The 22,829-nt window shown below is 37.7% G+C and overlaps 3 protein-coding genes and 1 pseudogene across 3 annotated transcripts; 2 read left to right on the top strand and 2 right to left on the bottom strand.

Annotated features, from left to right (window-relative positions):
• Positions 1-821: 821 nt before the first annotated feature.
• Positions 822-4,370, top strand: LOC148959096 (52 kDa repressor of the inhibitor of the protein kinase-like; annotated as a pseudogene).
• Positions 4,371-8,510: 4,140 nt separating this feature from the next.
• Positions 8,511-9,384, top strand: LOC148959095 (uncharacterized). Its single transcript, XM_089111254.1, has 2 exons — positions 8,511-8,979; positions 9,086-9,384. The coding sequence occupies exons 1-2, from the start codon at positions 8,640-8,642 to the stop codon at positions 9,280-9,282; spliced, it is 537 nt and encodes a 178-aa protein (XP_088967380.1). The 5' UTR covers positions 8,511-8,639; the 3' UTR covers positions 9,283-9,384.
• A 3,266-nt stretch (positions 9,385-12,650) lies between these two features.
• On the bottom strand, positions 12,651-14,354 carry LOC135682600 (uncharacterized). Its single transcript, XM_065197560.2, has one exon. It carries the CDS (start codon positions 14,352-14,354, stop codon positions 12,651-12,653), a length of 1,704 nt encoding a protein of 567 aa, XP_065053632.2.
• Positions 14,355-19,344: 4,990 nt separating this feature from the next.
• Positions 19,345-21,981, bottom strand: LOC148959094 (52 kDa repressor of the inhibitor of the protein kinase-like). The gene has a single exon (XM_089111442.1). It carries the CDS (start codon positions 21,979-21,981, stop codon positions 19,345-19,347), a length of 2,637 nt encoding a protein of 878 aa, XP_088967568.1.
• Positions 21,982-22,829: the final 848 nt, after the last annotated feature.

Raw genomic sequence — 22,829 nt, 5'->3', positions numbered from 1 at the left:
AAAAGGAAAAAAAACTTAGTCAACTATGTAATAAAAACAAAAAACGAAAATGAAAATCAGAATATCGCAATAATAGCACGTAAAATTTGAGAGTAGAGCTAATGCGTCTGTCGACTAATGACTTCAACTCTCAAAAGACAGAAATCATGCAGCATGTGTGCTTTTGATCGACCTCCGAAACAGCGATGTGAAATTGCCCTTACCGAGCCCCTAATGAGCCATGCGAATTTCAGTGTGAACGTATAACAATAGCGCCGAATGTTGAAACAATAGCACTTTCACACGTCACAAAGTGCTTTTTCCGGAAAAAATTCTGTCCTCTTTTTACGGTGATTCTCAACTTTGAGCGTCTATATCTGGAAAATGGGTAGAGAATTTTGAAAAAAAATTTCATGATAGCTTCTTTTTCTCGACTAGCTACCAATTTATGGAAAAATCTCAGAAATAATTTTTGGGCTGGAGTGGCCCTTTAATGTAAATGATATTGGATCTATCTGTGCCCAAGTCTCAAAGTTAGATGACAGTCAGAGATATGATATTATATTAAATGTCTGGAAGCCTGTTGAAGAGTTTGAGTTTCTCTCCCGAGTTTTCTATGGAAAGCAAAGAAAGTTTCTACCTAATTGGCTGAAAAGGTTTTCTTGGTTGACCTATTCAAAAATCTTTGATGGAGCATACTGCCTGCCATGCATTCTATTTCATAGAAAAGTTGGTTTCAATGCTGAGAAAGCAACACAACTAATTAATAGCTCTCTTACTGATTGGTCTTGTGCTGCACGTCGATTCCAACAACATGAAATATATTCTGAAATCCACAAAACCTCTCTCATTACTATGCAGCATTTTGTTGATGTGATGGAAAATGAAATCAAGCCAATTGAACAGATATATGATGAATCTCGTAATAAAGTGGTTTCTCAAAATAGAGAGAAGTTGGTTTCAATTGCCAAGATTGTTTTGATTTGTGGCCGTCAGCTACTGCCTTTCCGAGGACATAGAGATGATGCCTCATACTATGAAACAGAGGATTGTGGTAATTTTCAAGCTCTTTTAGACCTAAGGGTGGATAGTGGTGATAAAGCTCTACAAGATCATTTTGCCAGTGCTCCACGGAATGCAACATACAGGTCTAACACTATACAGAATGAATTGATATCTTGTTCTGCTGCAATTTTAAAAGAAAAAATAATCAGAGAAATTAAAGAATGTAAGTTTTTTTCTATTTCGGCTGATGAGGTAACTGATTGTTCAAATAAAGAACAGATGCCTCTTGTTTTACGTTATGTAGATCCTGAAGGTAACATTCAAGAAAGATTTATGTAGTTCATACACTGTGACACAGGAATAACTGGGGAAGCACTGAAAGATAAAATATTATTCACTTTGGAGAACGAATTTGGCCTAGACATAAAAAATTGCATAGGTCAGTGTTATGATTGTGCTGGAAACATGGCTGGAAAGTATTCCGGTTTGTCTACTAGAATAAAGGAAATTAATGATTTAGCCCTCTTCACCCACCGTGCCTCTCACCGCTTAAATCTATGTGTTGCCACATGTTGCAGACCAACACAGTTATTCTTAATATATTCTTACCGAAAACAGTTCCAGTCTTGTTTCCTGTTGCAGACCAACACAGTTATTTTTAATATATTCTTACTGAACAGTTCCAGCCTTTTTTCCTGTTGCAGACCAACACAGTTATTTTTAATATATTCTTACCGAAGAGTTCCAGCCTTGTTTCCTGTTGCAGACCAACACAGTTATTCTTAGTATATTCTTACCCAACAGTTCCAGCCTTGTTTCCTGTTGCAGACCAACACAGTTATTTTTAATATATTCTTACCGAAGAGTTCCAGCCTTGTTTCCTGTTGCAGACCAACACAGTTATTCTTAATATATTCTTACCGAACAGTTCCAGCCTTCTTTCCTTTTGCAGACCAACACAGTTTTTTTAATATATTCTTACCGAACAGTTCCAGCCTTGTTTCCTGTTGCAGACCAACACAGTTATTCTTAATATATTCTTACCGAACAGTTCCAGTCTTGTTTCCTGTTGCAGACCAACACAGTTATTCTTAGTATATTCTTACCGAACAGTTCCAGTCTTGTTTCCTGTTGCAGACCAACACAGTTATTCTTAGTATATTCTTACCGAACAGTTCCAGCCTTGTTTACTGTTGCAAACCAACACAGTTATTCTTAATATATTTTACCGAACAGTTCCAGCCTTGTTTCATGTTGCAGACCAACACAGTTATTCTTAATATATTCTTTCCGAACAGTTCCAGTCTTGTTTCCTGTTGCAGACCAACACAGTTATTTTTAATATATTCTTACCGAACAGTTCCAGCCTTGTTCCCTGTTGCAGACCAACACAGTTATTTTTAATATATTCTTACTGAACAGTTCCAGTCTTGTTTCCTGTTGCAGACCAACACATTTATTCTTAGTATATTTTTACCGAAAAGTTCAAGCCTTGTTTCATGTTGCAGACCAACACAGTTATTCTTAGTATATTCTTACCGAACAGTTCCAGCCTTCTTTCCTGTTGCAGACCAACACAGTAATTTTTAATATATTCTTACCCAACCGTTCCAGCCTTGTTTCCTGTTGCAGACCAACACAGTTATTTTTAATATATTCTTACCGAACAGTTCCAGCCTTGTTTCCTGTTGCAGACCAACACAGTTATTCTTAATATATTCTTACCGAACAGTGCCAGTCTTGTTTCCTGTTGCAGAGCAACACAGTTATTCTTAGTATATTCTTACCGAACAGTTCCAGCCTTGTTTCTTGTTGCAGACCAACACAGTTATTTTTAATATATTCTTACCGAAGAGTTCCAGCCTTGTTTCCTGTTGCAGACCAACACAGTTATTCTTAGTATATTCTTACCGAACAGTTCCAGCCTTGTTTCCTGTTGCAGGCCAACACAGTTATTCTTAATATAATCTTTCCGAACAGTTCCAGTCTTGTTTCCTGTTGCAGACCAACACAGTTATTTTTAATATATTCTTACCGAACAGTTCCAGCCTTGTTCCCTGTTGCAGACCAACACAGTTATTTTTAATATATTCTTACTGAACAGTTCCAGTCTTGTTTCCTGTTGCAGACCAACACATTTATTCTTAGTATATTCTTACCGAAAAGTTCAAGCCTTGTTTCATGTTGCAGACCAACACAGTTATTCTTAGTATATTCTTACCGAACAGTTCCAGCCTTCTTTCCTGTTGCAGACCAACACAGTTATTTTTAATATATTCTTACCCAACCGTTCCAGCCTTGTTTCCTGTTGCAGACCAACACAGTTATTTTTAATATATTCTTACCAAACAGTTCCAGCCTTGTTTCCTGTTGCAGACCAACACAGTTATTCTTAATATATTCTTACCAAACAGTTCCAGCCTTGTTTCCTGTTGCAGACCAACACAGTTATTCTTAATATATTCTTACCGAACAGTGCCAGTCTTGTTTCCTGTTGCAGAGCAACACAGTTATTCTTAGTATATTCTTACCGAACAGTTCCAGCCTTGTTTCCTGTTGCAGACCAACACAGTTATTTTTAATATATTCTTACCGAAGAGTTCCAGCCTTGTTTCCTGTTGCAGACCAACACAGTTATTCTTAGTATATTCTTACCGAACAGTCCCAGCCTTGTTTCCTGTTGCAGGCCAACACAGTTATTTTTAATATATTCTTACCGAAGAGTTCCAACCTTGTTTCCTGTTGTAGACCAACACAGTTATTCTTAATATATTCTTACCGAACAGTTCCAGTCTTGTTTCCTGTTGCAGACCAACACAGTTATTCTTAATATATTCTTACCGAACAGTTCCAGCCTTCTTTCCTTTTGCAGACCAACACAGTTTTTTTTAATATATTCTTTCCGAACAGTTCCAGCCTTGTTTCCTGTTGCAGACCAACACAGTTATTCTTAATATATTTTACCGAACAGTTCCAGCCTTGTTTCATGTTGCAGACCAACACAGTTATTCTTAAAATATTTTACCAAACAGTTCCAGCCTTGTTTCCTGTTGCAAACCAACACAGTTATTCTTAATATATTCTTACCGAACAGTTCCAGCCTTGTTTCCTGTTCCAGACCAACACAGTTATTCCTAATATATTCTTACTGAACAGTTCAAGCCTTGTTTGATGTTGCAGACCAACACAGTTATTCTTAATATATTCTTACCGAACAGTTCCAGTCTTGTTTCCTGTTGCAGACCAACAGAGTTATTCTTAATATATTCTTACCGAACAGTTCCAGCCTTCTTTGCTGTTGCAGACCAACACAGTTATTCTTAATATATTCTTACCGAACAGTTCTAGCCTTGTTTCATCTTGCAGACCAAAACAGTTATTTTTAATATATTCTTACCGAAGAGTTCCAGCCTTGTTTCCTGTTGCAGACCAACACAGTTATTCTTAGTATATTCTTACCGAACAGTTCCAGCCTTGTTTCCTGTTGCAGGCCAACACAGTTATTTTTAATATATTCTTACCGAAGAGTTCCAGCCTTGTTTCCTGTTGCAGACCAACACAGTTATTCTTAATATATTCTTACCGAACAGTTCCAGTCTTGTTTCCTGTTGCAGACCAACACAGTTATTCTTAATATATTCTTACCGAACAGTTCCAGCCTTCTTTCCTTTTGCAGACCAACACAGTTTTTTTTAATATATTCTTACCGAACAGTTCCAGCCTTGTTCCCTGTTGCAGACCAACACAGTTATTTTTAATATATTCTTACTGAACAGTTCCAGTCTTGTTTCCTGTTGCAGAGCAACACAGTTATTCTTAGTATATTCTTACCGAACAGTTCCAGCCTTGTTTCCTGTTGCAGACCAACACAGTTATTTTTAATATATTCTTACCGAAGAGTTCCAGCCTTGTTTCCTGTTGCAGACCAACACAGTTATTCTTAGTATATTCTTACCGAACAGTTCCAGCCTTGTTTCCTGTTGCAGGCCAACACAGTTATTTTTAATATATTCTTACCGAAGAGTTCCAACCTTGTTTCCTGTTGCAGACCAACACAGTTATTCTTAATATATTCTTACCGAACAGTTCCAGTCTTGTTTCCTGTTGCAGACCAACACAGTTATTCTTAATATATTCTTACCGAACAGTTCCAGCCTTCTTTCCTTTTGCAGACCAACACAGTTTTTTTTAATATATTCTTTCCGAACAGTTCCAGCCTTGTTTCCTGTTGCAGACCAACACCGTTATTCTTAATATATTCTTACCGAACAGTTCCAGTCTTGTTTCCTGTTGCAGACCAACACAGTTATTCTTAGTATATTCTTACCGAAAAGTTCCAGTCTTGTTTCCTGTTGCAGACCAACACAGTTATTCTTAGTATATTCTTACCGAACAGTCCCAGCCTTGTTTCCTGTTGCAGGCCAACACAGTTATTTTTAATATATTCTTACCGAAGAGTTCCAACCTTGTTTCCTGTTGCAGACCAACACAGTTATTCTTAATATATTCTTACCGAACAGTTCCAGTCTTGTTTCCTGTTGCAGACCAACACAGTTATTCTTAATATATTCTTACCGAACAGTTCCAGCCTTCTTTCCTTTTGCAGACCAACACAGTTTTTTTTAATATATTCTTTCCGAACAGTTCCAGCCTTGTTTCCTGTTGCAGACCAACACAGTTATTCTTAATATATTCTTACCGAACAGTTCCAGTCTTGTTTCCTGTTGCAGACCAACACAGTTATTCTTAGTATATTCTTACCGAACAGTTCCAGTCTTGTTTCCTGTTGCAGACCAACACAGTTATTCTTAGTATATTCTTACCAAACAGTTCCAGCCTTGTTTACTGTTGCAAACCAACACAGTTATTCTTAATATATTTTACCGAACAGTTCCAGCCTTGTTTCATGTTGCAGACCAACACAGTTATTCTTAAAATATTTTACCAAACAGTTCCAGCCTTGTTTCCTGTTGCAAACAAACACAGTTATTTTTAATATATTCTTACCGAACAGTTCCAGCCTTGTTTCCTGTTCCAGACCAACACAGTTATTCCTAATATATTCTTACTGAACAGTTCAAGCCTTGTTTGATGTTGCAGACCAACACAGTTATTCTTAATATATTCTTACCGAACAGTTCCAGTCTTGTTTCCTGTTGCAGACCAACAGAGTTATTCTTAATATATTCTTACCGAACAGTTCCAGCCTTCTTTGCTGTTGCAGACCAACACAGTTATTCTTAATATATTCTTACCGAACAGTTCTAGCCTTGTTTCATCTTGCAGACCAAAACAGTTATTTTTAATATATTCTTACCGAACAGTTCCAGCCTTTTTTCCTGTTGCAGACCAACACAGTTATTCTTAATATATTTTACCAAACAGTTCAAGCCTTGTTTCCTGTTGCAGACCAACACAGTTATTTTTAATATATTCTTACCGAACAGTTCCAGCCTTCTTTCCTGTTGCAGACCAACACAGTTATTTTTAATATATTCCTACCGAACAGTGCCAGTCTTGTTTCCTGTTGCAGAGCAACACAGTTATTCTTAGTATATTCTTACCGAACAGTTCCAGCCTTGTTTCCTGTTGCAGACCAACACAGTTATTTTTAATATATTCTTACCGAAGAGTTCCAGCCTTGTTTCCTGTTGCAGACCAACACAGTTATTCTTAGTATATTCTTACCGAACAGTTCCAGTCTTGTTTCCTGTTGCAGACCAACAGAGTTATTCTTAATATATTCTTACCGAACAGTTCCAGCCTTCTTTGCTGTTGCAGACCAACACAGTTATTCTTAATATATTCTTACCGAACAGTTCTAGCCTTGTTTCATCTTGCAGACCAAAACAGTTATTTTTAATATATTCTTACCGAACAGTTCTAGCCTTTTTTCCTGTTGCAGACCAACACAGTTATTCTTAATATATTTTACCGAACAGTTCAAGCCTTGTTTCCTGTTGCAGACCAACACAGTTATTTTTAATATATTCTTACCGAACAGCTCCAGTCTTGTTTCCTGTTGCAGACCAACACAGTTATTCTTAGTATATTCTTACCGAACAGTTCCAGCCTTGTTTACTGTTGCAAACCAACACAGTTATTCTTAATATATTTTACCGAACAGTTCCAGCCTTGTTTCATGTTGCAGACCAACACAGTTATTCTTAAAATATTTTACCAAACAGTTCCAGCCTTGTTTCCTGTTGCAAACCAACACAGTTATTCTTAATATATTCTTACCGAACAGTTCCAGCCTTGTTTCCTGTTCCAGACCAACACAGTTATTCCTAATATATTCTTACTGAACAGTTCAAGCCTTGTTTGATGTTGCAGACCAACACAGTTATTCTTAATATATTCTTACCGAACAGTTCCAGTCTTGTTTCCTGTTGCAGACCAACAGAGTTATTCTTAATATATTCTTACCAAACAGTTCCAGTCTTGTTTCCTGTTGCAGACCAACACCGTTATTCTTAATAAATTCTTACCGAACAGTTCAAGCCTTGTTTCATGTTGCAGACCAACACAGTTATTTTTAATATATTCTTACCGAACAGTTCCAGCCTTCTTTCCTGTTGCAGACCAACACAGTTATTTTTAATATATTCTTTCCGAACAGTTCCAGTCTTGTTTCCTGTTGCAGACCAACACAGTTATTTTTAATATATTCTTACCGAACAGTTCCAGCCTTGTTCCCTGTTGCAGACCAACACAGTTATTTTTAATAAATTCTTACTGAACAGTTCCAGTCTTGTTTCCTGTTGCAGACCAACACATTTATTCTTAGTATATTCTTACCGAAAAGTTCAAGCCTTGTTTCATGTTGCAGACCAACACAGTTATTTTTAATATATTCTTACCCAACCGTTCCAGCCTTGTTTCCTGTTGCAGACCAACACAGTTATTTTTAATATATTCTTACCGAACAGTTCCAGCCTTGTTTCCTGTTGCAGACCAACACAGTTATTCTTAATATATTCTTACCGAACAGTTCCAGCCTTCTTTCCTTTTGCAGACCAACACAGTTTTTTTTAATATATTCTTACCGAACAGTTCCAGCCTTGTTTCCTGTTGCAGACCAACACAGTTATTCTTAATATATTCTTACCGAACAGTTCCAGTCTTGTTTCCTGTTGCAGACCAACACAGTTATTCTTAGTTTATTCTTACTGAACAGTTCCAGTCTTGTTTCCTGTTGCAGACCAACACAGTTATTCTTAATATATTCTTACCGAACAGTTCCAGCCTTCTTTCCTTTTGCAGACCAACACAGTTTTTTTTAATATATTCTTACCGAACAGTTCCAGCCTTGTTTCCTGTTGCAGACCAACACAGTTATTCTTAATATATTCTTACCGAACAGTTCCAGTCTTGTTTCCAGTTGCAGACCAACACAGTTATTCTTAGTATATTCTTACCCAACAGTTCGAGTCTTGTTTCCTGTTGCAGACCAACACAGTTATTCTTAGTATATTCTTACCGAACAGTTCCAGCCTTGTTTACTGTTGCAAACCAACACAGTTAAGCCTAGCGCACACAGCAGATTTTTGTCGCAAAAGACGAAGATTTTTGTCTCAAAAGACGAAAATCTGTAGTGTGCGGGGCAAAATCGCAAAGATTTTTGTCTTTTACGATTATCTTTGAGATCAAAAATGTTTGATATTTGTCTTTGTCTTTTACGACGAAAGACAAAAATCGTGCAATGTGCGGGGTCGAAAGACAAGTTTTTAATTTTTAAACCAATAAAACTTGGATTATATGGTCACGTGAATTCTGTGGAGCCTTTCTTTCCCACCAAAAGAAAAAAGATCGAGAACGCCATGGAGAATACAGAAGACGAAGTCGGTATATGGACAGCAAGCAAAGAGGAGCAGCTTGTCGATCTGTGGCAAGAAAAGGCTTGTCTGTATATGGTTACGTCTCCAGAATATTCAGACAGAAACAAGAAGCTAGCAGCCCTGAACGAAATTGCAACTAAACTTTCTTCAAACGGTGAGTGAATAATTTTGACTAGCTAGCTAGGCTAGTCCTCTTTTCTTAGGCCTACTCAATTTGAAGTGAAACATTGCTGTACGAATTCATGTTTTATTCATTCTAGTGAATCAAGTAAAAAAAAGAATCGCATCTCTGCGCACGCAATATGCACGCTCCCGCAGAATCCCAAGCAGTGGAAGTGCACGACCAAAAAAGACGAAGAAGACTCAATGGATAGAAGACCGCCTTCAATTTTTAAGCCCATATGTATCCAACAGAGTGTCTATTTCTAATTTGCAGGTACAATACAACACTAGCTAGTTGAGTTCATTATTTTTTGTTGCAACCATACTATCTTGCCATGATACTGATCCAGATGTTGAGCAAAAATATTGTTTCAAAAGCTCACGCTGACCCTTAGCACTTAATGAACAGTTTCTGTTTTTTGTCTTCTGTAACTCAGTTAGAGATTTGTCTAATCTCCAGCTGCCTTGAAAAAGCTCATGGTTGTCTCTTTCACTGTCACATGCATTTTTATATGAAGGCTGCTCATCAATCAGCATGTTGTGCAGACAACAAATTGCCAGCACAATAGACCCTTTTCACAATCTATTTGACAACGAGGACGAAGAACGGAAACGAGACAGTTGTTGTTCCAACATCACTCTCTCATCAGAAATTTACTGTGAGACGCGATCGTAAAAAGTTTTCTTTCGGATTTCGGAAATTTTCAGAATATATTAAGATTTATATCATGGAGCAGTTCGTTGCGATCCTTCCAGAAGGCAAGGCAGTCACTTGTTTGGAAGATCTTGGCACCTTTTCCTTAAAACAGCTCAAGCAAGTATTGCGGCGCTACAACGAGAAGACTTCCGGGGTAAAAGCCGATTTGGTTCTTCGGGTTTATGCCATCTTTTGCCGCTTGAAAGAGAATATTTCTTCATCATCCAACGCCACTGATTCCTCGGCAAGTAATTCATCAGGGGCTTGGACATATGATGCCATTTTCAGTAGAAATTGCAAGCATTTGCCTTGGACATCCGACCTTCGTGGAACGCCACCATTTAGTTTTATTCAGCTGTACGATTACCTTGTTATTCGTACACTGAAATTCAAACATATTTTGTTAAAGAGCACATCCTATAAGAAGCTTAAAGCCTTCCAATTTTTTTATGAAGGCTCTATAAAAAAAATTGAAATTGCCAAGGATGAGAAGTTCACTTTTTTTGATGTGCGTGTAAAGGCTTCAATGAAAAGAACTCTGTATAAGACCATTGTTCAAGTTTCAAATTCTTCTGGTGATGTTTGTTCCGCAGCTTGCACATGTCCTGCTGGTATTGGGTTGGGGGGTTTTGGTAATTGTAATCACATTGGTGGGGTTTTATTTGCTCTTGAAGATTTTAACCGCAAGGGCCTACAACAGTCTCCAGATCCTGTCTCTTGCACTTCGAAATTGTCTGCCTGGAATGTTCCAAGTGCTTCAACACAAAATCTTAACCCAGAGCCTATAGACAAGGTTGTGATTCAAAAGATCAAGTTTGGGAAAGACAATGCTAAATCTGATGCGCCTAGATATAATCTCTATGACCCAAGATCATCTTCTGATAGGCAACTAGACGAAAGTAATCTTGAAATTTTGAAATCAAAACTCTCTTCTTTGATTCCTAACAGTTGTTTTTTTGGTTTCCATGACAAAGCTACACATGAACAAGCTGGACAAAATGAACTATCTTCACCGAATGAACAATTATCTCTTGAAATTGTGAGCTCTTTGGATGCGCCATATGAATCTGCAGATGTTGAATTACTTGAACTTTCTGACTCTTCCCCTTTTAGTGATATATATGATATATCATGTAATCCTTTCAAAGAAATGATGGATATTTTTGTGATAATTTCAATTTAACCAAAGATGAAGTTGATGCTATTGAGAAATCTACTGGTGGTCAAAGTTCTAATGAAGAATGGAAACAGCAAAGAAAGTACAGAATTACTGCATCCAATTTTTATTCTGCTGCTGTGAACACTGTGGAGCCATCTTCTAAATTGAAATATATGTTTTATGCCACATTTACTTCTGCAAGTACTAATCATGGAAACAGATTTGAAAGCCATGTGAGAGATCTTTATATAAAGACCATGATTGATCAAGGTTTTCCAATTAATGTTGCTGAAGTTGGTTTAAAAGTCTCACACACACAACCTTATCTTGCTGCTTCCTTGGATGGTATTATATCTTGTAGAAGTGAAAAATGGGGCTTAGAAATAAAATGCCCATTTTCTAAATATAATTCTTCTTTGGATGATGCAATCAAGGACAGAAATTTCTTTTTAAAACAAACTTCAGAAGGAGTGAAATTAAAGAGGAGACATAAATATTATTTTCAAGTTCAAGGAGAGATGTTTTGTGCTAACCTGAGAAGAGTTGATTTTGTGGTATGGTTTGGTGACAACAAACCACTATTTATTGAAAGTATCTTCTATGATGAAGACTTTGTTTTAAATTTCATTTTACCCAGGCTGAAGTTCTTTTACTGTAGAGCTGTTCTCCCAGAGTTCTTTACAAGGAGAGTTCAGCGTGGAATGAAGCTTTACTTGCAAGATGGCTGGGAAAGTTATGAGAAGAAAAAGGCAAAGAAATAAACATTTATTTTGAAGTTTGAAATTTAATATTCTAGGCTTACAAAGTCCTTTAACAAAGTTATTTTGCATCAAGAGCACATGGAGCTCCAACACTTTCAACATTACAGATATATGCTAACAAAGTTTGTTCAAGTGCAAAAACAATATTTACTTGGAAGAGAGTATAACATTGAACATTTCCTGATGAAGGGACATACATAAAATGTTGAGTTGCAACTTATAACTGACCTGTTCTATACACCTTGAATATGGCTCTGCGGTTAAGGTTAGACCTTTAGATACAAGGATCAGTGATTTGGGTCACTGATATACTGAACTATCACTTGAAGCAAGGACAGTCGCAAGCTCTCTGTATTACCAAGCATAGGAATCATAAGATGTGGTCACATCAAGAGGAAGAATCTGGCACTGCTTGATAAGCACAGCTGCTCAATCTCTTTAAATCTACCTTTGAACAATTTTTTTGGGGTACAGAACTTGAAAATGGCTTTGAAAAAAGCAAACATTTCTCAACATACTACTACTTAAAGCTTTTTCGTCTGACATTCCTCAGAGCATAAAATGTTAGAATAAGGGGCTGAAAGAACACGATGGAAAATATATACCCAGTTGTGGATCGAAATATGCCAATCAGAAAATGTCTATATGGCATCATGCACTATATTACAGACAGATGAACATTAAATTTCATTGACTTGTCATATCTTACTAACTTGCATTTAGCAAGGTGTGCTAAATCCGGCAACAATGAGCAGCTGGTAACTGTGAAACCCCCGTTTCTTACGGCTAATACAGGAATTTTCCTGGGGGACCGGAAGACCAAGCTACTTATGAAATACTTATGAAATTGGTCGTATCTGAAATATGTTGTTCCAGTATGTGTAAAAATATTGTATGTAAAAGAGTGACTTATACAAAAAAATTGCATAAATACTAAAAAGTATAAAATGCAAAGTGAAAGCAAAGATCAAGATTTTTGTCAACAATATTAAAGCTTACAAAGTATTAAATCTAATAATCAGAACAATAGTAAAATTTATTAATCTCTATTCAGATTTATTGTTAGAATTTTGAACTAGAAATGGCTGAAAATTAGTTAGAAGGCAACATACTGAAAAAATTTGGTTTAAAATAGGTTGTAAACTTAAAGATATGACTCCATCCAGGATATGAAAATTCTTTACACGACCAATAGCTCTTTCAACATGAATGCGTACTGCTGCAATTCGGGCTGTTTCTTCTGTTTCTTCTGCTGTTAGCTGGCTTCTAGTGCCTTTGAAAGGAGGAATATTAAGAGATACACCAGGAGGAAGAATATTAGAGATGTCAAATCCTCTATCGGCCATGATATTGTCTCCATTCTCTAAAAGTTGCAAAACACCACACTTCTGAGTAATTTCTTTATCTGACACTCTGCCAGACCAAAGCTTTGAAACAAAAGTAATACAGCCTGTTGGTGAGATTCCAACAAGGGCTTTCCAGGTGTTATGATGTTTGTATTGGGACCAAGTTTGAGACTGAGACTTAAGTGAGGATGGTATTTCAGTAAAAATTTCGGTACAGTCAATAATGATTCTCGTAGTAGGATAATCTTTGAATTGCTGTGGCATATCTTTTCGTATTCTTTCTTGAGATGGAAACGGAAACAAAAGAGGAAGTTCATGAAATAAAAAGTTAATCCAACTTGTAAAAATTTTTGAAGCATGTCCAGTAGAGATTCCAAATCTGTCTGATAAATCATTCATAAATAAACCAACTTTGAGTCTCATTAATACAAAAATAAATTCTTCTAATTGCGAAAGGCTGCGTTTTGGACCAGGTTTCTGAGATTGAGAGGACTGTTGATAGGAAAGATCTGAAACCTTGGAAGATGTAGGCCCACGCCAATAATGAATACGATCAAGCTTTGGCTGGAAATACTCAAACAAGGCACGAAGAGAAGAAAAATTTTGAAAGCCAGTATAAAATCTGACAGCAGCATCATCTTTTTCCAGTTTATCGATTGAGAAGAGAGAGCTTTTCAGCTGAGAAATTTGTTGTTCCAAGTCACCAATTTGTTTGGATAGTTTGTTAACTTGCAAAGGGAGTTCCTTGGTCTTTGTTGAAAGATGGTCATGCTGGTTACAAATATTAAAAAGATCATTCTCGTGAGGTGTATAAGAAGAGTATTCATGGTCGCACTCCTTGTTTTGGTCAAAGGAAGAAGGAATGTAAATTGGAGAACTGACAAAAGAAAATTCAGTTTGCGTAGAAACTGAAGTTGTTGGCGAATCATCAGTTGATAATTGTAGCGAGGATTCCATCACATTAGAAGCCAAGGGAGAAACATCATCATCGAAGATTGCAGTCGCTGATGCAGAGGAAGAAAACGTACGTTCAGCTGGCGCTTTGCGGGATACTCTTGGCAACCGATCTACGCTACTGAACAGATTCAAAGAAGGGACAGCTCCAGTTTTCAGACGCCACTGATTTGGATACCTGCTGATGTCCGCATCAGTAAAATGGTCTTCACAAAGGAATGTAGACAGTGTAACATTAAAACCGTCACGTCCATCTGCACGTTTGATGAGGTTACACCAACGAAGCTTCTCGGGGTTCTTTTGTGGGAATCTGAAGAAATGTAGGCCGGATGGCGATCCATCAGTTTTGTAAAAGGTGTTATAACACCCATAAGCCGCGCATTGCCTACCGAGTGATCTTTTCTTCGTCTTTGAAACACCTTCTACCATTTCAACGTCTTTATTCTCCATTTCCAAAAACTTGTCTTGGTTTTAACGCAAAAGAATAGTAGATATTTTACGTAGAAGCGCCGTACAAGATTTATGCCAAACAACAACTGTCTCGATTTCATTAAACACCCTCGTTGTCAAACGGCCAAAAAAGGGATTGTGAAAAGGGTCTATTTGCTTAGCCTTTTCAGGCTCCAACATAATCTTTGTCAGCATCACCCTGAACCTATTAGCCATGATACCAAAAGCGTTTTCGACAACCCGTCGTGCTCTAGAAAGCCTGTAGTTGAAAATGTGCTGTTCATGTAACAGTTGTCTAAATGGGAATGGTTTCATGATATCATTTCTCAAGGGAAATGCATCATCACCAATGATATGATAATGACATTTGATGCATGTTTCCCCAAATTGCTCAGCTTCTGGAAAGGCAATTGATTTGTCTTTCATCTGTTGATTTAGAGGCGATGTTTCAAAAAGTCCAGCATCACCATTTCTTCCACTTGCACCAACATCAACAAATATCAACTTGTAGTCATAACTTGCCAATGCTAGAAGGACTATGCTGAAATATCCCTTGTAGTTGAAGTACTCTGATCCAGACATTTTTGGTTGTTTGATTGCAATGTGTTTGCCATCTAATGCACCAACACAAAAAGGATAGTCCCATAAATTGTAGAAACCATCACTGATTGTTTTCCATTGATGAGATGTGCTTGGAATCTAAAATACAAAAATATTAAATTTTAGTCTTCAACTGAAAGTTTATCTGAGCCACAGCTTAACACTGGTGACAGTGACTGTGATGGAGACTTGGACGACAATGATGCCCCTGCTGCAGAGACACCAGTTTCAACAAGCAGGCCACTGGCTGCTGTTAAAAAATCCAAAACTGCAAAGCAGAAAAAGGAAGAGGAAGAACTCTCCATTCTGAAGTCTCTTGCATCATCTTTCTCTGCAGATGAAAATTTAGCTGCAAAAAAGGATGCAAAGCCAAGCCCTTCAGCTGCCTTTGGGGAATACGTTACACATGCTTTGTCTGTGATGGATGAGAAAACAAGACTTGTTGCAATGAACAACATTCAAAATGCTCTTTTTCAGGCACAGATGGGCTCTTTCTCAAATGAATTCAACAACCCATATCATGCTGGTCAACATGCTAGAATGCAGTCTTTCAGGCAGTCACTTGACCAGCAAGATATGAGTGAAGGGCCATCGTACGGACAATTCTAATCTTTAAAATTCATACAGTATATTGCTTTCACTGCACTCTTCAATGTTATGTGAGTTGGTTTTAATTAGCACATTAAATATTGTATTGAAAACCAAAAAGTAGAAAACAAAAAATGTTATGTACCTTAAGATATCTATCCTTAAGATTCTGATAAATTGCATCACAAGTTTCTGTCACTATTGATGAAATTGTTCTTTCTCCAAGTCTATATGAAAATCCCAGGCTGTGAAATGACTCTCCTGTATAGATATGCAACATCTTATTATACCAATCAATATCTAAAATGATATGATTACCTCAATTTCTCCATGTAAGATTATCAGATTTATGATTGCATTCATTTTGATGATACTCAATTCAAAATGCTCATTATGATTGGCATTAAAGGTGAAATGGTTTGTGAAAGATATCAATTAGTAAGAAGTATTGTCATTATTGTTATTAAGTATTGCTACGAACTCTGTAGAAGAAACATTTACAATATTTAAAGTTATTTTTATTATTCACAAATATATTTTTACTTTTCTCATTTGTATCCTATATTTTCTCTTTGAATCAAGCTGGCAGACTATTGTGAAATCTCACCTGTTGCTAAGTATCGTAGTGTGACTGCAAGTCTTTCTGCTGCACTAATTGATTTTCGCATGTGAGTGTCTTTTCTTTGAATCATTGGTCTTACTTTGGCAAGAAGAGATTTGAAAAGGTCTTCGTTGAGACGAAAATAGCGTTGGTACATAGGTTTATCCTCCGATGCTAACTCCTGAACAAGATTCTGATATGCTCCCAGCTCATTTCTACGCTCAATCCAGGATTTCACCCACATTCGTCTCGCAATTCGCCTCCTTCTTCTTCGTCTTATTAAAAAGATAATAGCCAACAGTGCTTTCTTTTTTGTCAAATTCATAACCTTTGTCAGTTTCTTGAGCAATTTTATTCGTGTTTGGAATTTTATTTTACGCGCCAAGAAGTTCAAACAATGTGAAAAAGAGGTCACAAAACTTAATCGAGGCACTAATCCGAAAAAAATCGTGCTGTGTGTGGGCAATCAGTTTTTATGAAAAAGACAAAAATCTTCGTCTTTTGCGACAAATATCTGCTGTGTGCGCTAGGCTTTATTCTTAATATATTTTACCGAACAGTTCCAGCCTTGTTTCATGTTGCAGACCAACACAGTTATTCTTAATATATTTTACAGAACAGTTCCAGCCTTGTTTCATGTTGCAGACCAACACAGTTATTCTTAAAATATTTTACCAAACAGTTCAAGCCTTGTTTGATGTTGCAGACCAACACAGTTATTCTTAATATATTCTTACCGAACAGTTCCAGTCTTGTTTCCTGTTGCAGACCAACAGAGTTATTCTTAATATATTCTTACCGAACAGTTCCAGCCTTCTTTGCTGTTGCAGACCAACACAGTTATTCTTAATATATTCTTACCGAACAGTTCTAGCCTTGTTTCATCTTGCAGACCAACACAGTTATTTTTAATATATTCTTACCGAACAGTTCCAGCCTTTTTTCCTGTTGCAGACCAACACAGTTATTCTTAATATATTTTACCGAACAGTTCAAGCCTTGTTTCCTGTTGCAGACCAACACAGTTATTTTTAATATATTCTTACCGAACAGTTCCAGCCTTCTTTCCTGTTGCAGACCAACACAGTTATTTTTAATATATTCCTACCGAACAGTTCCAGCCTTGTTTCCTGTTGCAGACCAACACAGTTATTCTTAATATATTCTTACCAAACAGTTCCAGTCTTGTTTCCTGTTGCAGACCAAAACCGTTATTCTTAATAAATTCTTACCGAACAGTTCAAGCCTTGTTTCATGTTGCAGACCAACACAGTTATTCTTAATATATTCTTACCGAACAGTTCCAGTCTTGTTTCCTGTTGCAGACCAACACAGTTATTCTTAGTATATTCTTACCGAACAGTTCTAGTCTTGTTTCCTGTTGCAGACCAACACAGTTATTCTTAGTATATTCTTACCGAACAGTTCCAGCCTTGTTTACTGTTGCAAACCAACACAGTTATTCTTAATATATTTTACCGAACAGTTCCAGCCTTGTTTCATGTTGCAGACCAACACAGTTATTCTTAAAATATTTTACCAAACAGTTCCAGCCTTGTTTCCTGTTGCAAACCAACACAGTTATTCTTAATATATTCTTACCGAACAGTTCCAGCCTTGTTTCCTGTTCCAGACCAACACAGTTATTCCTAATATATTCTTACTGAACAGTTCAAGCCTTGTTTGATGTTGCAGACCAACACAGTTATTCTTAATATATTCTTACCGAACAGTTCCAGTCTTGTTTCCTGTTGCAGACCAACAGAGTTATTCTTAATATATTCTTACCGAACAGTTCCAGCCTTCTTTGCTGTTGCAGACCAACACAGTTATTCTTAATATATTCTTACCGAACAGTTCCAGCCTTGTTTCCTGTTGCAGACCAACACAGTTATTTTTAATATATTCGTACCGAAAAGTTCCAGTCTTGTTTCCTGTTGCAGACCAACACAGTTATTCTTAGTATATTCTTACCGAACAGTTCCAGCCTTGTTTCCTGTTGCAGACCAACACAGTTATTTTTAATATATTCTTACCGAACAGTTCCAGCCTTGTTTCCTGTTGCAGACCAACACAGTTATTCTTAATATATTATTACCGAACAGTTCCAGCCTTCTTTCCTTTTGCAGATCAACACAATTATTTTTAATATATTTTACTGAACAGTTCAAGCCTTGTTTCATGTTGCAGACCAACACAGTTATTCTTAATATATTCTTACCGAACAGTTCCAGTCTTGTTTCCTGTTGCAGACCAACACAGTTATTCTTAATATATTCTTACCGAACAGTTCAAGCCTTGTTTCATGTTGCAGACCAACACAGTTATTCTTAATATATTCTTACCGAACAGTTCCAGCCTTGTTTCCTGTTGCAGACCAACACAGTTATTCTTAATATATTCTTTCCGAACAGTTCCAGTCTTGTTTCCTGTTGCAGACCAACACAGTTATTTTTAATATATTCTTAGCGAACAGTTCCAGCCTTGTTTCCTGTTGCAGACCAACACAGTTATTTTTAATATATTCTTACTGAACAGTTCCAGTCTTGTTTCCTGTTGCAGACCAACACATTTATTCTTAGTATATCCTTACCGAAAAGTTCAAGCCTTGTTTCATGTTGCAGACCAACACAGTTATTCTTAGTATATTCTTACCGAACAGTTCCAGCCTTGTTTACTGTTGCAAACCAACACAGTTATTCTTAATATATTTTACCGAACAGTTCCAGCCTTGTTTCATGTTGCAGACCAACATTGGCGGATCTACAGGGGGGGCCGGGGGGGCCATGGCCCCCCCCAAACGATTCGACAACGAGAAACTTTGAATGAAAAGACAGTAAATACATTAACTAAACATGTAAATTGATAAGGTAAAAGTTTTTGCATAACAAGAAACTAGTTGTTTATATAACTAACAAACCAAAATTACTTATTACATTACATGAGAACACTAACTGCGAGCATAGAAACATGAGAGCTTTGATTGAGTAATTTTGTGGAAATCAGTGATCCCAACTGATGTCAATATATTCAGAAAAGAATTTGAAAAGGAAGTAGCTATATCGTAGCAAAAACGTTATCGGAGATTTTGCCTTTGAAACGAAAAGCTACATGCGAGCTCATTTTGCGCGAGAAGTGGTGTGTTTCAATGTTGAGTATTGCGATATAATAGCAACGTCATTTTGTCCATCTTTTAACTACTTACAGCTTTAATGGGATTCGTCTTGATTTTAATGCTGCGAATGAGTCAATGAGTTTATCGCTCGTTGGTGTTCTGTCACGGTGAACTTGCAGAAGAAGTAGGGATTCTAATCTCTCCTCAGACATTGTTGACCGAATTGCTGTCAGGGTACTATTCAGTTTAGAAAATAGTCGTTCGGGTTCTGCTGTTGTCACCGGTAGCACAGTGAGAATGTTGAGTAATGTATGCAAATTAGGAAATACATCACCTTGGCAGTCGCCTAAAGCGCCGATAGCGGTATTTGCTACTGTACTTGTTCCACGTGACAGCCATTGCTGCTTCCAAATTTCATACTCTCCTTCAACAATGGACAAGGGGTCTAAAAAGACTCCGTATTTTAGTGCTGCAGGCAAAATATCTTGCCAAGTTGATTCTTTGACGAAACAAGGCAGAATTCTTGTAAGCGTCGCAATCTTCTGCTGATGGGGACCAAATCTTGCTTTCATATCTCCAGCCACTTCATCAAGAAGAGGTAAAAACACATTGATACGATAATAATCAATGGCTTTTTGATTGGCTTCACCTGCATTTGATCTGAACCTGGATTGACTGACTGCTCGAGGAATTGCGTGCATCTCTTCTCTGGTCACTCCAATATTTTCGCCAAGAAGCATTGCCTCTTCAAACATCGAAGCAAACTCATTTTCTTCACCTTTACGCCACGTGTAAAGCTTTGACTGTGTCGCAGAAATCGTCGACATTGCTTTCACAAGATCGCTACCAATTTGTTGCAAAGAACGGGACACTGGGCGAAGTACAGCAGACACTTTCTCGGCCAATACTAGCGCTACAAGGAACTGAGGGTCTTGCAAACTTTTTAACAATCTCCTGGCATCTTTTCTTGTATCTAATGAGTCCCAAGCGAGCATTTCCTCCAAGCACACAACGATGTAAGGCAAAAGCTGTCGTGCAACCAAAACTGATTCATGTCTTTCGACAAATCTTGTTTCACAGAGGGTCACCAACTGCCGTCGCTGAAGCTCTTCAATTGATTCTCGTGCTATGACTGCTTGCAAATAGCTGTTTCTTTTCGCATGCTTGAAGAAATTGTTGATATCTTTGATGTCATCCATGCAATGTCTGATTGCTGGTATCTTTGCGGCTCGAGAACAACTTAGATTTAGCGCGTGCATGCAGCAGTGGAAGTAGTCAGCGAGTGGCGCAGCAGATTTGATAAAGGAGCAAACACCAACTCGCTCACTGGACATCGATGCAGCACCATCATATCCTTGACCAACGAGGTACTGCAAATCCAACCCAAGCTCACTTATATGGCGGAGTAGAGTCTCCCCTATTGCCTTGCCACATAGCTTAATTTCATTGTGCTCTGTTTCATCTGATTGGTCACTGCTTTTTATGTCTGCAATCAGGTCTAAAATTGCGACCGGTTCTTCTTTGATAATTTTTGGCACATTTTTTGTGTCAACGTAACGAATTGCAATGACCAACTGTTCTCGTTTCGCACAATCTTGGGTTTCGTCGGCCATTATTCTCCAGAATTTTGCATTTTTTACATCTCTTACTATGTCCTCTTTGACAATATTTCCTGCACAGGCAATTAGCTCGTTTTGTATCGTTTTGCTTACCAAAGAAGCATTGCGTTTGCAAGATTTCAAGTGATCTTTCAAGTTTGTATCTCCTCCCCGTACTCTCAATCGCAGCAATGCCCTGAAGTTTCCATCATTGTGCTTGGGTTCCATCCCAGTTGAATCTACTGGTCCATCATCACGATGGCCTCTAAGCGCAATATTTTGCCTGGCGCATGTTAGAAGGGTGTCGATGATGGGAACCAGCGCAGTCCTGTTTCTTTCAATCTCTTTCTGCCTTTCAATGTTCATTATTGATCGAACGTCCTTCTCACTCCCAGGTGTTGCACGGCTCAAGAACTCCGTGTACTTTATGGCACATGTCTTATGAAAAGATGTTTCTTGGTGACTTGTGAGGGCTCCATTTTTCCCTGTCAAGTCTGAAAAGTTTACAAGAGGCTTGTTAACAAGTTTGCCCATTGACTGGCCTGCTCCACCTCCGTATTGTGCACCTCTTCCACCTCCACTCTCGCACGTCTTGAATAAAACGCAATAAACACACCAAGCACCGCAACATTTTGGCTCTCTGCTGACAGCTAGCCAGGGGAAGGTTTTCAAGTGATTTTCACCCAGAAAACGCTTCGTTGTCGAGGACATACCAACCATGAGCTGATTCTTTGGTTTTTTCTTTTCAGAAAATGGATATTCATCCCTTCTCTGCGGCACCCACCTCTTCGATAAATATGCTTCCCTTTCGTTATCTGTCAGCTGTTCTCCTCGTTTTGTTTTCATTATAGCTCTACCAATGTCATATCTATCAGATATTGCAACATTTACTTGTGTCGCCATACAACAGAGGTCTGGGTGTGTTTCCTCTTCAGGACAATCCTGGACTACCGCAACTTGGCTTTGTGTGTCGAATTCTTCACCAGTAGATTTTGATTCAAATTCTTGGCAAGTGGTAGTTTCACATGTTTTAGAGATTTCAGGGTTATCTCCAACTGAACTGGTGCGGCTACTTTTTGAGAAGAATGATTCAAGAGTTCTTGATTTCTTTGGCGGACCAGACATTTTAATCAAACCTCCAGTCGGCTTTATTCTCTCGCTTTCAGTGAGGCAATAAGTTGCAAGTGGATGTGTAACACAAGAATTATGATAAGCCTAAAACAATAGTTCAATGCAAAATTAGATGTGACCGGATCTCGCGGCTCATATGGACTATGGTTTAACACAAATCATGACTGCGATCATGAATGAATGACGTCTGCAAACGTTAATGGTTGAGAAAGTTATGGCTAAAATGGGTTACAGTTCAAACATTGTTCATCGTGTTATTGCGATTGTGATACCCAAAAAGCGTCACTATTTCCAACAAAAGCAAAACAGTACCTATAACTACTCAGCTTTGCCTGTTATGCTGCGATGAATTTTTGGTGACTACCCATTTTGAAAATTTACCATTCAAATTATACGCACCAAATACGTGGGGACTTTTGCTCATTTTCTAAATCTTTTTTTCATCTTAAGGGTACGTGTCTTATGCCGGCTTCTTGAACACAGGAATTATAATGTCATTCACGAACTCTGATGCGTCATAGTTCCCCTCCCAAGTCAAGCGCGAAAGCTGCTGACCAAATATTCAATATGAATATTTGTAAAGGCTGAAATACACGATCAGTTTTTTATGTCAGTTTTCCCCAAAGTTATTTCTATATCCGTTTTTCATCAGTTTAACTAAAGAAGCGCGTGTTTACACGATTAGCCAAAGTTCATCAATTTTTCATCATGTATTTTAGCCTTTACTTCGCTTGGAAGTTTCTCGCAGCAATGAAGTTTCTTAATTTTCAGTGTTCTGAGAGTGTACCTTCTTATGAAATTTTTTGATAGAAAGGGGCGTTTCCCGCGTTCGGTGAGACTTT

Source organism: Rhopilema esculentum, chromosome 11, assembly GCF_057945365.1.
Source record: "Rhopilema esculentum isolate cy_ngs chromosome 11, ASM5794536v1, whole genome shotgun sequence".
NCBI lineage: Eukaryota > Metazoa > Cnidaria > Scyphozoa > Rhizostomeae > Rhizostomatidae > Rhopilema > Rhopilema esculentum.
Note: the sequence above shows the minus strand (reverse complement) of the source record. Positions and strands in the feature narration are given on the sequence as shown.

Bases quoted from the DNA above. Each gene is read 5' to 3' on its own strand.
- LOC148959095 (XM_089111254.1), top strand. From the start codon at position 8,640: ATGTTTGATATTTGTCTTTGTCTTTTACGACGAAAGACAAAAATCGTG. The intron at 8,980-9,085 runs GTGAGTGAATAA...TATTCATTCTAG, and splicing joins AACTAAACTTTCTTCAAACG to TGAATCAAGTAAAAAAAAGA.
- LOC135682600 (XM_065197560.2), bottom strand. From the start codon at position 14,354: ATGGAGAATAAAGACGTTGAAATGGTAGAAGGTGTTTCAAAGACGAAG.
- LOC148959094 (XM_089111442.1), bottom strand. From the start codon at position 21,981: ATGTCTGGTCCGCCAAAGAAATCAAGAACTCTTGAATCATTCTTCTCA.